This window comes from Hypanus sabinus, chromosome 11 (assembly GCF_030144855.1).
Source record: "Hypanus sabinus isolate sHypSab1 chromosome 11, sHypSab1.hap1, whole genome shotgun sequence".
In the NCBI taxonomy this organism is placed as follows: domain Eukaryota; kingdom Metazoa; phylum Chordata; class Chondrichthyes; order Myliobatiformes; family Dasyatidae; genus Hypanus; species Hypanus sabinus.
In genome coordinates this window covers 96,554,644-96,570,795 of record NC_082716.1, presented here as the reverse complement: position 1 = coordinate 96,570,795, position 16,152 = coordinate 96,554,644, and the positions used below count along the sequence as shown (strand labels likewise).

The following is a 16,152-nucleotide window of genomic DNA, read 5'->3' as shown; positions in this document are numbered from 1 at the left end:
GCTCCTAGTAAGGAGCTTTACAAACAAAGGGTTGAACTTCAAATGGAACATAGTTTATTACTTACATCCTCGATTGAAAATCAATTAATGAAAACTAAATCTGATTTTTATATACATAGTGATAAATCTGGTAAACTGTTAGTTAGTCAATTGAAGAATGCTCTGGTTAAACGTCAAATCACTAAGATTGGTCAGCAGAATGGGAATCTGACAGTTAATCATGATGAGATAAATAAGGCATTTCAAGATTTCTATACCTCCCTGTATCAATCTGAATTTCCTCAAGATTATAATACCATGTCTGATTTTCTGGGGAAATTAAATTTTCCAAGGTTATCATCTGATGATCTTTTGATATTGGATACTCCTATTACGGATGTAGAAATTAAAGGGGCTATTTCCTCAATGAATTCTGGGAAAGCACCGGGTCCAGATGGTTATACAGTTGAATTTTTAAAATTTTTTTCCGCTACTCTTTCCCCTTGGTTAGGTAAGGTTTTTGAGGAGGCCATTAGATTAGGGAATTTGCCACAATCTTTTTATAGAGCTTCCATTTCTCTAATATTGAAGAAAGATAAAGACCCTACTAATTGTGCTTCTTATAGACCTATATCTTTATTGAATGTAGACTCCAAGATTTTTTCTAAGTTACTGGCATCTAGATTGGAGAAGGTATTACCCAAAATTATTTCAGATGATCAAACTGGCTTTATTAAAAATCGTTATTCTTTTTTTAACATTAGGAGATTGTTGAATATTGTTTATACTCCCTCACATGATACTTCAGAATGCGTGATTTCATTAGATGCGGAGAAAGCATTTGACAGAGTTGAATGGCCTTACTTATTTAATGTGTTGGAGAAGTTTAATTTTAGTCCGATATTTATATCATGGATTAAATTGATTTATCATACTCCAGTAGCCTCAGTGGTTACCAATAATCAAAGATCTCCCTTTTTTCGCCTATTTCGGGGCACTAGACAGGGATGTCCTCTTAGTCCATTACTATTTAACATTGCCTTAGAACCTTTGGCAATTGCCATCAGACAATCACAGGATATTTTGGGTATTAATCGTGGGACAGATATTCATAAGTTATCTTTGTATGCAGATGATTTATTACTATTCATTTCTAACCCGGAGAAATCCATTCCAGCAGTTTTATCATTATTGGCTCAATTTAGTGAGTTTTCTGGGTATAAGTTAAATCTTAATAAAAGTGAATTGTTTCCATTAAATAAATGGGTTCCAATTTATGGAAATTTACCCTTTAAATTAGTTAATGACTCTTTTACTTATTTAGGGATCAAAATCACAAAGAACCATAAAGATTTGTTTGGATTTAATTTTTTACCCTTAATTGATCAGATTAAAGGTTTGTTTACTAAGTGGTCACCTTTGTCTCTATCTCTAATAGGCAGGATTAATGCTATTAAGATGGTTATTTTACCTAAGTTTTTATATATTTTTCAAGCGATACCAATTTTTATCCCGAAATCTTTTTTTACTAATGTTGACTCTAAAATTTCTTCATATATATGGTAGTATAAAAATCCCAGGTTAGGTAAAACATATTTACAGAAGACAAAAAAGGAAGGCGGGTTAGCATTATCTAATTTCAGATTTTACTATTGGGCAGCTAATATTAGATATTTGTTATGCTGGTTGAAAGATGGGGGTGGATCTTTTGGCCCTTGTTGGGTGAGTTTAGAAACTAAATCGGTATCAGCTTATGCTTTGGGTTCTATTTTAGGGACTTCTCTCCCTTTTGCTCTTTCTAAATTGCCGAAACGAATTGACAACCCGATAGTTAAACATACATTGCGTATATGGTTTCAATTTCGGAGATTTTTTGGGTTGACTCAATTCGTTTTAAATAGTCCTATTGTATCTAATTGTTTTTTTCACCCTTCCATTATAGATCAAGCTTATTCAGCTTGGAAAACTAAGGGATTACTAAGATTTTCTGATTTATTTTTAGATAATTGTTTCATGTCTTTTGAACAATTATCCAACAGATATAACTTGCCGAGATTTCATTTTTTTAGATATTTACAGATTAGACATTTTTTAAGTTCTGTACTCTCTACGTTTCCAAATTTTGTGCCTTCAGATACTTTGGAGAGTTTATTTGAATTAGACCCTTTTCAAAAAGGGCTTATTTCAAAACTTTATAATATAATTATGAAGATACGTTCAGAGCCTCTTTATAAGACTAAAAAGGATTGGGAAAGAGAGCTTAGTTTTAGTATTTCTAGTGAGAATTGGGATAGAATTCTTCAATTAGTTAATACATCATCGTTATGTGCCAAACATTCACTAATACAATTTAAGGTCGTACATAGGGCCCATATGTCCAAGGATAAATTAGCTCGTTTTTACTCTCATATAAGTCCTATTTGTGATAGATGTCATTCTGAAATTGCGTCTTTAACTCACATGTTTTGGTCGTGTTCATTTTTGGAGAAATATTGGAAAGATATTTTTGATATTATTTCTGCGGTTTTGAATATTGATTTACAACCTCATCCTATTACCGCAATTTTTGGTTTACCAATGTTAGATTCACAGCATTTATCTTCTTCAGCCCGTCGAATGATTGCATTTCTAACTCTGATGGCTAGAAGATCTATATTGTTGAATTGGAAAGAAATTGATCCTCCCACTGTATTTAATTGGTTCTCTCAAACTATGTTATGTTTAAATTTAGAAAAAATTAGAAGTGGTACTTTTGAGACTTCTATTAAATTTGAAAAGTTATGGAGACCATTTATTCAACATTTTCATATGATGTAATATGACCCTGTGCCAAGTACACTTGATATCCTAGCTTTTAGCTTATGTATTTTGAGAGGACCGGAAGTGATGGCATTGATGAATACTTATTTTTGTGAGATATTATAAACAGCCCACTTTTTTTTTTCTACTTCTCTTTTGTTTGTTTTTCTTTCTTTTATATTACTTATTAGTTATAGTTATTAGATTAGATTAGTTAGTTTTGCATTATATAAATTTTTTTTTTGTTTTTTTTTCTTTCTTTTTTCTGTTTTTTTTATATTATACATTATGAAATATTTAGATTTACTATGTCCATACATATATCTTATGGCTTATGTCTTGGTAAACTCATTTATATTGTAACTATTATGTATGTTTTTTCATATGTAATGGAATGTGTATGTTGGTAATTTCTTTATCAATATATCATCTGTATTCTGTCCATATTACTAATATTAATAAAAAGATTTAGAAAGAAAGAATGAAATGCTTAAAGAGAAACACATTAGGAAAAACAAGACTTTTTATCGGTATTTACAGATGTGACAATATGTTAATAGGACGGTTAAAAATGCAACCAAGGCAAGTACATGTTTGATAGAGCTATTTAGAAAAGCATATAATTCAGATAATGGTAGTAGGATGATTTCAAGCGTGTATAATGGTTTGTCAAATCTTAAAACACATTTGACTTCATACATTAAAACAAAATGGGAGAAGGAAGGAGGGATAATTATATCTGAGGAAGAATGGGCAATAATATGGAGGTACTAATGGAAGTGTACCAGTTCACAGAAATGGAGGGAGTTTGGATGGAAAAACTTGATAAGATATTTTATTACACCCTCTCAGAAATTCCATTATGATAGTAACCTCCCTGTTTGCTGGAGAAATAGTGGAAATTATTATCATATTTTCTGCGAATGTCCCGTTATCAAAGACTATTGGAGTGAGAGACACAATGCCCTACAAGTCATCTTTAGGTGTGAAGTACCCTAAGAAAGTAAGACCATATATTCTGGGTATGTACCTCAAGAATGGTTGAAAAGAGATAAATATTTAATGAATATACTGCTGACTCTTACTTGGAAATGGTTATCACAGGAGAGCCCAACCATTTTTAAACGCATGGATGGAAATTCCAATGACATTTACAAAATGGGTAAGGTAATAGCATCTGTTAATCATAAGTTGGAACAATTTGATTCATACCGGGAAAAATGGTTTAACTGCATAACACCTCATAGGCCTGATTTTATTCTCACAAATCAATGAATATGTTGTTAAAAAAAATCACTCCCTACTTGTACAGTTTTCTCCTTTCGCTTGTTCTTTCTATCCTCTCTATAAGTGTATACCTCAGATAAATATTATGTGCAGATTTGTGGCATAATAATGGTGCATAGTTCCCTGAAGGTGGAATCTCATGTGGCTAGGGTGGTGAAGAAAGCTTATGGTATGCTGGCTTTTAAATCAGAGCATTGAGTAGAGGAGTTGGGATCTAATGTTAAAATTGTACAAGGCATTGGTGAGGCCAAATTTGGAGTATTGTGTACAGTTCTGGTCACCGAATTATAGGAAGATGTCAACAAAATAGAGAGAGTACAGAGAAGATTTACTAGAATGTTACCTGGGTTTCAGCACCTAAGTTACAGAGAAAGGTTGAACAAGTTAGGTGTTTATTCTTTGGAGCTTAGAAGGTTGAGGGGGGACTTGATAGAGGTATTTAGAATTATGAGGGGGATAGATAGAGTTGACGTGGATAGGCTTTTTCCATTAAGAGTAGGGGAGATTCAAACAAGAGGATATGAGTTGAGAGTTAAGGGGCAAAAATTTAGGGGTAACAGGAGGGGAAACTTCTTTACTCAGAGAGTGGTAACTGTGCGGAACGAGCTTTCAGTAGAAGTGGTGGAGGCAGGTTCGATATTATCAGTTAAAAAAATCGGATAGGTATATGGACAGGAAAGGAATGGAGGGTTATGGACTGAGTGCAGGTCAGTGGGACTAGGTGAGAGTAAACGTTCAGCACAGACTAGAAGGGCCGAGATGGCCTTTTTCGTGCTGTAATTGTTATATGTTGTATGGTTATATATGACTATATGATATATATGTACAATATCTGAAATACATCTTATGGAAATGTTTGTTTGAAGATGAACTTGAATAAAAAATAAATTACAAAAAAAAATTACCTAGTGTTACCAATAGCCCTCTATTTTTCTGAGCTCCATGTACCTATCCAGGAGTCTCTTAAAAAACCCCATCGTATCTGCCTCTACCACTGTTGCCGGCAGCCCATTCCATGCACTGACCACTCTCTGCGTTAAAAAAACTTACCCCGGACATCTCCTCTACTTCCAAGCACCTTAAAATTGAGTCTTCTCCTGTTAGCCATTTCAGCCCTGGGAAAAAGCCTCTGACTATCCACACAATCAATACCTCTCATCATCTTATACGCCTCTATCAGGTCAGCTCTCATCCTCCGTTGCTCCAAGGAGAAAAGGCTGAGTTCACTCAACCTGTTCTCATAAGACATGCTCCCCAATCTAGGCAACACCCTTGTAAATTTATAGTGATGAATTACTTAGAGAAGTTGGTGGCTAGAGAAAACTCCTGCCTCGTCAAGGATCTGGACCTACTATAATTTGCCTATTTCCACAATAGGTCTACGGCAGACCCATTCTCAATGGCTCTTCACATGGCTTTAGATCACCTGGATAATACAAATACCTATGTCAGGATGCTATTTGTTGGCTATAGATCAGCGTTTAACAACATAATTCCCAAACCCCTGATTGATAGTGGGTCTCTGTACCTCCCTCTGTAATTGGATCCTTGACTTACTAAACGGAAGGCCCACAATCTGTGTGGATTGGTGATAATATCTCCTCCTTGCTGATGATCAACACTGGCACATCTCAGGGTGTGTGCTTAGCTCACTGCTCAACTCACTCTATACCCATGAGCTACTGTAGCTCAAATCCCATTTATAAATTTGCTGATGATACAACCATTGTTGGTAGCATCTCAGACGGTGATGAGAGAATGTACAGGAGCAAGTTATACCAGCTAGTTGAGTGGTGTCACAGCAAAACCTTGCACTCAATGTCATTAAGATGAAAAGCTGATTGTAGACTTTAGGAAGGAACACCAACCAATGCTCATAGAGGGATCAGAAGTGGAGAGAGTAAGCAATTTCAAGTTCCTGGATGTCAAGATCTCTGAGGGTCTCATCTGGTCTCAACATATCAATGCAGCTATAAAGAAGGCAAGACAGCATCTATACTTCATTAGGAGTTTTAAGAGATTTGGTTTGTCACCTAGAACACTCTAGTATAGCTATTATAGATGTACTGTGGAGAGCATTCTGACAGCTGCATCACAGTATAGTATGAGGGGAAAGGGGGCTACTGCATAGGACTGAAAGAAGCTATAGAGAGTTGTAAAATTAGTCAGCTCCATTTTTGGTACTAGCTTCCATATTCTCCAAGGCATCTTCAAGGAGCAGTGGATCAGAAAGATGACATCCATTATTAAGGACCCCCATCATGCAGGATACGCCCTCTTCTCATTGCTACCATCAAGAAGGGGGTACAGAAGCCTGAAGGCACGCACTCAGCAATTCAGGGACAGCTTCTTCCCCTCTGCCATCTGATTTATAGATAGACTTTGAACCCATGAACACTAACTCACTTTTTAAATATATTATTGGTTTGCACTATTTTATATCTAATATATTTATCTATTTGCTGTAATTGATTTATTTTTTCTTCCTATTTTATCATATACAAGTATTGCATTGTACTGATGCTGCTAAGTTAACATTTTTCATGACACATACTCGTGATAATCCTAATTCTGATTCTGATCTCGTCTGTCTCCAACACCTTTATTGTGTAAAGGGACACTATTTTTTAGGAAGACCATTCTGGAAAAGTTTTACTATGGAGACCTCATTTGTCTAGCTTGAGTACACACTGTTGCTGTCAACCCTGCCTACCTTGTCTGTAGTAAGTAGAGGTGTCTCTGGTAGTTTCATTTGACTACAACTCCCATAGCTTATCCTTGCCTGGACATTGTCTCTAATCCTTGCCTAACCACAATTTCCACAGGTCCCATTCAGATAAAGCAGTACCAAGAGAAGCTTCCAGAATTTTCTAGACTCACAGCAGTGTAACTACCAGGGGACACACTGAACAACTGCATATACATACTGTGGCCAGTAGGAAACATACATATAAAATACAAACAGACCCTTAATTGTTAAAGTGCAAGAAAATAACAATTAAACAGTCTAGAAAACAATCTAATCTAACAGAGTACAACCTCAGTTCTAGGAAATGGTTTGGTGTGGTCTGGACGGGCTGGAGAGCTTGTTTCTGTGCTGTAGTTTGCTAAGACTCTATGTTAAAATGGAAGAGGGTACTTATACTGCCAGTACGTTTGGAAGAATTTGTTGATGAAGTCTTGGGTGTAGGTTGTATCTCTGTGTTTTACAATGGAGTAGGGGATATTCAGCCTCTGAATATTTGTGTAAAGCACATTCTCTCATACACTTTGTAAGTAAATGAGAGATTGGTCTCTGAACATGTGCAAATGCATGCATTGACTGTGTCCTGCAGTTTGATCATTGAGGTTGGTGTTGTTGTGGGTCTAATGGGGAGGTGACGTAGATTAAATAGTTTCCATGTTCACCCTGCAGATAAGCTCCATACAGAATTTAAGCTTGGAGCTCCTTTGGAATATTGAAGGAAGGATTGGAAAAAGGATTAGAAAGATCACTTGTTCACCTTAGGACTGCATTGAGGTGAAGTCCATGATGAGATCTATCAACAAAATTGCAGTTTGCATGCTGTAGTAGGTATTGGATAGGTCACAGCTGAATTAAAAACTTGTATCATGGTTCATACTGCTCCATGCATTTCTCTTGGTGTTTTTGCACAGTGAAGATAAAATTGATTGTCCTTTGTGCTGGATAAAATCCACACTTTGATTTGGGGAATGACATCTTGGACACAAGAGGTCATCTTGGCAGTTGAAGAGAACACTTGAGATGACCTATCTTACGTAACCACAGTAAGACTTCTCCTTTTTCTGAAGGTGGTCACATTTGCAGCATCCTGCAGCAGGTTCTGCTTCTGGGAATGAGGCTATGAATTTGAGTCTGAAGTTCCTCTTCACCAGCTTTTAGAACTTCAGTGATGATACTACCTGCTCCCCACGTTATTTTGATTCTCAGTTGATATGGCCTTTTTGATCTTTTTGCTACCTTGGACTGGATGTGAAAGTTTACTATGGGATGGAGTCAAGGACATGTAAAAGACAGAATCATGGTTGAGATCATAGTCCGTCTAGTGTGCGCTGATTGATTCAGTCTGTTCTTGGCTCACAGCAGATTGGATCACTGGGTGATCTTCACAGTACTGCAGAACTCGTGCACTTCACAGTTCTCAATAAATTGTTGGACTCCTGTGCTTTTTGCCATTCACCATCATCATTTTTTTTAGGTTATGAGCTTTTTTTTTATCGAAGTTCAGCATTCAGATGCTGTAAATTGTTTTTTACCCCTTTAAGATCAGTTACAGTGCAAAAACCTGAGCAGCCAATTTAGCACATTACAGTCCTTCTGAGAGCAAGGTTGTTAAGCGTAGCCAGGCTGTCTAAGCTTTTTCCAATGGGCTGTGGATCTTTTTACATTGACCAGAGATGTCACATCTAAACAATACAACACTCCCTCAACATTGAACATTTGCCATCAAGAGGTGCCAAACTGCAGCTGCTAGTTTTCTGCTTTACAAGCAACTCATGAGTCTTGAGCAAAAAAAAACAAGCTGCTGGAGGAACTCAGAGAGTCAGACATTTTGCTGTAGGTTCTAGCATTTGCTGTTTGTTGTGTCTCCTGATACAAGAAAAGACCAAATAATTGCTTGAGGTGACACTTGATGCAGAGCTGATTGTATTTAGTATCAAGAGCAGGTAAAGACGAGAGGCTCTGACCTGAACATTGTGTAGTCTAGTGTAATACTTTTAACCAGGATGAGAACTAAGAGCTTCAAATATTAGAAACCTTAACTTGGTCTTCATGGTGTAAAGAATATTGTTCTTGAATTCCTTGCCAAATAGCAATAAATAGCTCCTAGTGGGATAAGTTGCAATATTACATCTCTGATAGCTAAGCTCACCAAGCTGAATAATACTTATTTACAAACCTATAGCCTGAGATTACCCTTCACATATTTAATACCACCATTACCAATTTCTGCTTTGTAAAGGTTTGACGGTAGAAACTCTACATTCTCACAGGTAGCATGTCATCTCATGGCCAATATGCTTCCTTCCCCATTTATCCTTGCAGAACATTCATCACCCTTTCTGTAATGTTCTTCACCCTGGCATCAGGAGGTGGTTTTCCATTTTGGTCTCATACTGATGGTGACAGAAATAAATACCTTCGGCATAACCATGTAATCCCCAGGATCACTGCACTTTTGTCCCACAATTCCCACTCTGAGCTGCACTCCATCAAGGTGTAGTCACCTCCCTCCGTCTTCACTTTGTATACCAATTTTAATGTGATATTCAACTTGAAGACTTCTGATCTTGGTGTCATTCCTGGGCAGCTCCAGTTACCTGGTTCTATCCTAACCTTGGGTGTCCACTGTTCAATGTTTGCACATCCTCCTTATAGCTAGGTGCTCTGGTTTCCTCCATATCCCAAAGATGTGCAGGTTTATAGGATATTTGACCAGAGCAAATTGCCTCTAGAATTGTTTAGGAATGCAGCGTGGATACAGGGCTAACTAGTCAATGCCCAACAAAGATACTCACCCAACTAGCATTTGGCCCGCAGCTCTTTAAGCCCTGGCCCTCTATATGCCTATCTAGGTGCTTCTTAAATGATACTATTGTTATTGTCGCAACCATTTAGTAGCTTGTTCCATATACACTCCTCCCTCTGCATGGAAAAAGTTGCCCCTCAGGTCTGTTTTAAATCTTTTTACTCTCACCCTAAACGTATGTTCCCTAGTTTTGGACTCACCTGCCCTGGGGAAAAGACTGTCACCATTCACTTTATCTATGCCTCTCATAATCTTAAACACTTCTGTAAGGCCGCATCACATTCTCCTGCATTCCAAGGAATAAAGACCTAACTTAACCAAACTTTCCCTATATATTAAGCCTTCTAGTCTCGGCAACATCCTTATAAATCTTTATGAACTCTTTTCCAAATTAATCACATTTCTCCTAAAACAGGATGACCAAAATGGTACACTTTACTCCAAGTGCACCCTCACCATTGACTGAGCTGCCAAATAGGCATTAGCCACCTTATAGTCTTTGCGAACTTCACATTAAGTGTCTACCGATGAAGCAAATATCTCCACAAGGTTCTCTGCAATTTTGTCTCTAGCCTCCCACAAAGTCTGAAGATGTACTCGATCAAGGTCTGGGGAGTTTTGCTACTTGTGTGCAGGTGAATGGTAAATGGGGAGGAGTTTGTGAGAATGTGAGAAGAATTTCAATCGAATTAGTGTATTTGGGTGGTTGATGACTCTCAAAGGGCCTGTTTCTGTGCTATATTTCTCAATGACTAAACTTACTGATTGTAAAGTTGTTTAACACAACCTTGGAAAACAAGCTATAAGTTTATTGAACTGAAGAGGGCAGTGTGATCCAGGTCTGGTGGGTTCTTGTGTGTAAAAGCCCTATCCGAACTGATTACTTTCCACCTGTGGCAGTCTTTGATGAAGACTCCAGGGAGCAGGCAAGTAAATTGCCATTCAAGTTACTAAACTTCACCCTCTGTTATAACAGTTTATCAGTTGTATCAGTCAGTCCCAAGTCTTGCCTTCTGTTGTGTAAGTATATGTCTCTGAGACCCTTTTGATGTTGTCCCTCTGCTTGCCTATGTTGGAATCTGTTGCTTTTCCATTTTCTCTGCTTACTAATCTCGCTTATGCTGTGTAACTGTCTATGTTTTCTGCACTGCATTTGTGCATGTTTGGGTTTTGTGTTGATGTTAGGATTTTCCATTTTGTATCACCTAAATGCATACAAGTATAGCTCTGCTCTGCCAATTATATGTAGTGTATCTTTTTGAGTTTCCATTTTGTAAGCTTTGTATTACTTGCTGGGGTATGCAACTTCAGTGTCAAATGGGATTTTTAAGTCTCTTGTTCAGAATGCTCTTTGTGCCCACTGAAAGCTATAATCTGTTGTGCACTTGGCTTTTATACAGGGCTTGAAGGTGTTTGTGAGAGAAAGAGAGAGACCACATGCAGGGAGACAGAGTGAAGCAGAGCCTGAATCTGGGGAAAGCAGAGATACTCCTCGAACTACTCCAAGACTGGGGGTGTAGAACTCTAGCAAATTTCTATAGATGTACAGTGAAGGGCATTCCTACTGGTTGCAGCTCCATTTGGTATGGAGAGGCCACTACACAGGAGCAGAAAAAGCTGCTGAAGGTTGCAAACTCAGCCAGCACCATCATGAACTCTAATTTTTCCAGTATTGAGGGCATCTTCAGAACAGGGCATGCCATCTTGAAGGGAAAAGATGAAATGTGAGGGCAAACTAGCCAATAATATAAAGCAGGATACCAGAGGTTTTTTCAGTTATATAAAGAGTAAAAGGGAGGTGAGAGTTGATAGTGGATCACTTGAAAGTGATGCTGTTGAGGTAGTAATGGGAGACAAAGAAATGGCAGATGAACTTAATGGGTACTTTGCATCTGTCTTCACTGTGGATGACACTAGCAGTGTGCCAGAAGTCCACGAGTGTCAGGAAGCAGAAGTGAACGCAGTTGCTATTATAAAGGAAAAAGTGCTAGGCAAACTCAAAGGTCTTAAAACGGATAAGTCACCTGAACCAGAGGAACTACATCCCAGAGTCCTGTGAAAGGTTACTGAGGAGATTACGGATGCAGTGTCATGATCTTTCAAGATTCACTTGATTCTGGCATGGTCTTGAAGGACTGGAAGATAGCAAATGTCACTCCATTCTTTAACAAGGAAGGAAGGTAAAAGAAAAGAAATTTAAGCCAGTTAACTTAACCTGAGTGGTTGGGAAAGGATGAGGTTTCAGGAGGCTAATGATAAAATAAGTCAAAGTCAGCATAGTTTCTGTAAAGGGAAATCTTGCCTGACAAATCTGTTTGAGTTCTTCAAGGAAGTAACAGGCAGGATGGACGAAGGAGAGGCAGCAGATGTCACTTACTTGGATTTTCAGAAGGCTGAAGATAAAGTGTCACACATGAAGCTGCTTAACATGATAGAATCTTATGGCTTTACAGGAAAGACACTGGCATGGATAGAGGAACGGCTGACAGGCAGGAGGCAGTGAGAGGGAATAAAAGGGAACTTTTCTGGTTGGCTGCCAATGAATAGTGGTGTTCCTAAGGGGTCAGTATTGGGACTACTACTTTTCACATTTGTTAATGATTTTGATAATGGAATTGATAGCTTTGTGGCACGGTTTGCAGATGATATGAAGATAGGTGGAGGGATAGATAGTGCTGAGGAAGCAATGTGATTGCAGCAGGACTTAGACAAATTGAAAGAATGGGCAAAAAAGTGGCAGATGGAATAAAGTCAACATTTGGGACCGAAATCCTTTGGCAGGAATAGAGAAAAAAAGCCCATCACCTAGCGGAACTTGTCCTCACTCACAATAATTTCTCCTTTGGCTCCTCTGGCTCCCTTCAAACGAAAGGTGTAGCCATGGGCACTCGCATAGGTCCCAGCTATGCCTGCCCGCACGTTGGCTATGTGAAACAGACATGTTCCAAGCCTACACTGGTGACCATCCTTCACTTTTTCTACGCTTCATCGATGACTGCATTGGTGCTGCTTCATCCACTTTGCCTCCAACTTCCACCCTGTCCTCAAATTTACCTGGTCCTTTTCCGACCCCACCTTTCTCAATCTCCCTGTCTCTATCTCTGGAGACATACCTATTATAATCCCACGAACTCTTAACAGCTACTTCTTCCCACCCTGTTACTTGTAAAAATGGCATCCCCTTCTCTCAATTCCTCCATCTCTGCCGCATCTGCTCTCAGGATGAGGGTTTTCATTCTAGAACGAAGGAGATATCCTCTTCTTTCAAAGAAAGGGGCTTCCCTTCCTCCACCATCAACGCTGCCCTCAACTGCATCTCATCACTGTCGTGATGAGGCCACACTTGGGTTTGAGGAACAACACCTTGTATTCCGTTTTGTTAGCCTCCAACCTGATGGCATGAACGTTTATTTCTTGAACTTCCAGTAATGCCCCCCAACCCCTCTTCACCATTTCCCATCCCCCTTTCCCTTTCTCACCTTACCCTCTTGCCTGCCCATCACCTTTCTCTGATGCTCTTTCCTTTTCTTTCTTCCATGGCCTTCTGTCTCTTTCAGCAATTTACTTCCCAGCTCTTTACTTCATTCCTCCCCCTTCAGGCTTCTCCCATCATCTTGTGTTTCTCTTTCCCCTCCCCGTCCATTTAAATCTACTCTTCAGCATTTTTCCTCCAGTCCTGCAGAAGGTTTCGGCCTAAAAGGTCAACTGTACTCTTTTGCTAGATATTGTCTGGCCCACCGAGTTCCTCCACCATTTTGTGTGTGTTGCTGGGATTTCCAGCATCTGCAGGTATTCTCTTGTTTGAGATGGAATACAGTGTTGGGAAATGTATGATAATGCATTTTGGTAAAAGGAACAATAGTGCAAATTATTATCTAAATGGGGAGAAGGTTCAAACATCAGAGGTGCAGAGGGATCTAGGAGTCCTTGTGTAAGACTCCCAGAAGGTTAATTTACAGGTTGAGTCTGAAGGCAAATGCAACATTGACATTTATTTCAAATGGAATAGAATATAAAAGCAAGGAGATAATGTTGAGCCTTTACAAGACACTAGTCAGGTCACACTTGAAGTATTGTCAACAGTTTTGGGCCCCATTTCTCAGAAAGGATGTGTGGTCATTGGAGAGAGTCTAGAGGAGGTTCAAGGGATGATTCTAGGAATGAGGGGGTTTAACATATGAGGAGGGTTTGGCAGATTTGGGCCTGTACTCACTGGAATTTTGAAGATGTGTGGGTATCTCATTGAAACCTACTGAAAGTTGATAGAGTGGATGTTTCCTATGGTGGGGGTATCCAGAATGAGAGGACACAGCCTCAAAATTGAACCTTTTAGAACAGAGGTAAGAAAGAATCTTTTTAGCCGGAGAGTAGTGAATCTGTGGAATGCTCTGCCACAGACTGCGGTGGAGGCCAAGTCCGTGGGTATATTTAAGGTGGAAGTTGATTGTTTCCTGATCGGTCAGGGATTCAAAGGATATGGTGAGAAGCCAGGTGTGTGGGGTTGAGTGGGATTTAGGATCAGCCATGATGGAATAGCAGAGAGACTTGATGGGCTGAATGGTCTAATTCTGCTCCTATGTCTTAAGGTCTAGTGGTATCATTTCAAAGGAAGTACAGGAGCCTGAAGACACACTCAGCTTTTGAGGAACAGCTTCTTCTCCTCTGCCATCAGATTTCTTAATGCTCCATGAACACTGTCTCACTGCTTTTTACTCTCTTTTTGCACTACTTATTTTTTATTTATATTTCTCATTGTAGCTCAAATATTTTGATGTATGGCACTGTACTGCTGCTGGAAAACAACATATTTCACAATATGTAAGCATTTCTTTGTAATTCTTATTCTGATTTTGGAGCCCTTGTTTCCACTCTGAATCACCCCACTCTAATTAATTTTCAGTACACAGATGATACTGGAATGTAGGAGGTGGACTTTCCTTGGAGCATAGGAGGTTGTGATGTGACCTTTATAAAATCATGAAGGGTATAGATAAGATAGATGATTAGTCTTTTTTCCAGGGTAGAGATGCATAAAACTTAAGAGGTCAAAAGTTTTGTGTGAAAAACCTATTAGGAAAGGTTTAAAGTGTACTTGAGAGTTATGTTTTTCACATAACTGTGGTGGATATATGGAAGTGATGAAGGTGGATTGAATTCCAACATTTAAAAAATTACTTGGACAGGTGCGTAGATAAGAAAGATTTAAAGAGATGCAGACAAGAAGGGCTAGCTCAGTTAGGAAACTTGGTTGGCCTTGTTGAGCTGAGCCGAAGGGCCTGGTCAGTGACATTTATTTGCACACATGGGGAGATGGAACTCCAAGTCATTCACTCTTTCAGTTAAGGATGTGAGAAGTTGAGCTTTGACCTTGTATGAAGTAACTGGAACACAAATGTCTCCCACCAACCTGCTCCTCTTTTTCAGTCTGTCTCCCTTTCCCACCCCTGGTAGTGAGTGCCTATGACTCGACTTGGCAAGCATGGGTTACCTGGGAACCATTTCTAAAACACTGATTAGAAAATTCAGCTGGAAGACAGCAACCAAATTATGAACAACACAGTGCCACTGAAAGATGTGAGAATGTCCAGGTCATCATATCCTGGTTTAGTGATCTTGTTATTGTGATCTGATGGATTCTGTTTATTGATCTATACACGGAATGTTGGCAGGTTACACTGGGTATTTAACAAACTCAGAGCTATGTAGTATGCCAAATAATCATGATTATTGTACAGTTTCAGTGGCTGACCATTTTCATAGCCTCAAAAGAAAACTGCTGTGCTCAAATAGCTTGTTATTTCTCCATTGCAGTCAGAAGGCAGAAACCATGGCAGCAGTGTTGACACAATGTATGAAGTGGTGTCACTGCAGAAGCAATCTGAGAGGGGAAGAACTGCATTTGCAACTGGCTTCATGCTATATCTTGGGAGACAAACCAGTGTGACCCTTTCGCCCCAGGATGATGAGGAAGAAAAAGGTACGTAAAGACATACTTTTTGTTCTTAAGTAGAGCTGTGAGTCTACTTGTGAAAAATAGAAGATTGGAAATAAAGACCACCCAAACCTTCTAATACTGAATGAAAAGAATTTAATTTGGATGTTATTGTTATTTTAAGACTTTATCCTTCTACGCCTTGCCTACTAAATGCCCATTAAACATAGTATTTTCATCTGATTCCCACCTTATGTAGCAACACATTCAAGATATCAATCATTCTCTGTGTGGGAAAACAACCACTCTTCAGACTTTCTTTAAAACTCTCCCTTTTGAACATATGCCTTCTTGTTTCTGATGCCTTTACTATGGAGAAAGATATTCTGACTGGGTACCGTATTTGTACCTCTTATAATCTTCTGTACTAGTATCAGGTCTTCACTCAACCTCCATTGCTCAAAGGAAAACAAGTTCAGAGTACTCAGTCTGTCTCTTTAGCCAAAGTCCTCCAATCCAGCCATCATGGTGAACCTCCCAACACAATAATATCCTTCATATAGAATGTTTGTTTAATTTCTCTGGGCCTGTAGTTGCTGGAGT

The 16,152-nt window shown here is 38.8% G+C and overlaps 1 protein-coding gene across 3 annotated transcripts in view; it reads left to right on the top strand.

Moving 5' to 3' along the window:
- Window positions 1-16,152, top strand: part of LOC132402205 (rab GTPase-activating protein 1-like) — a 570,990-nt gene that overhangs the window by 116,455 nt on the left and 438,383 nt on the right. For all 3 annotated transcript variants that reach the window (XM_059984929.1, XM_059984928.1, XM_059984930.1), the window contains exon 11: window positions 15,429-15,594. In XM_059984929.1, the coding sequence (XP_059840912.1) occupies window positions 15,429-15,594 (166 nt within the window). The remainder of the gene's footprint in view (window positions 1-15,428; window positions 15,595-16,152) is intronic.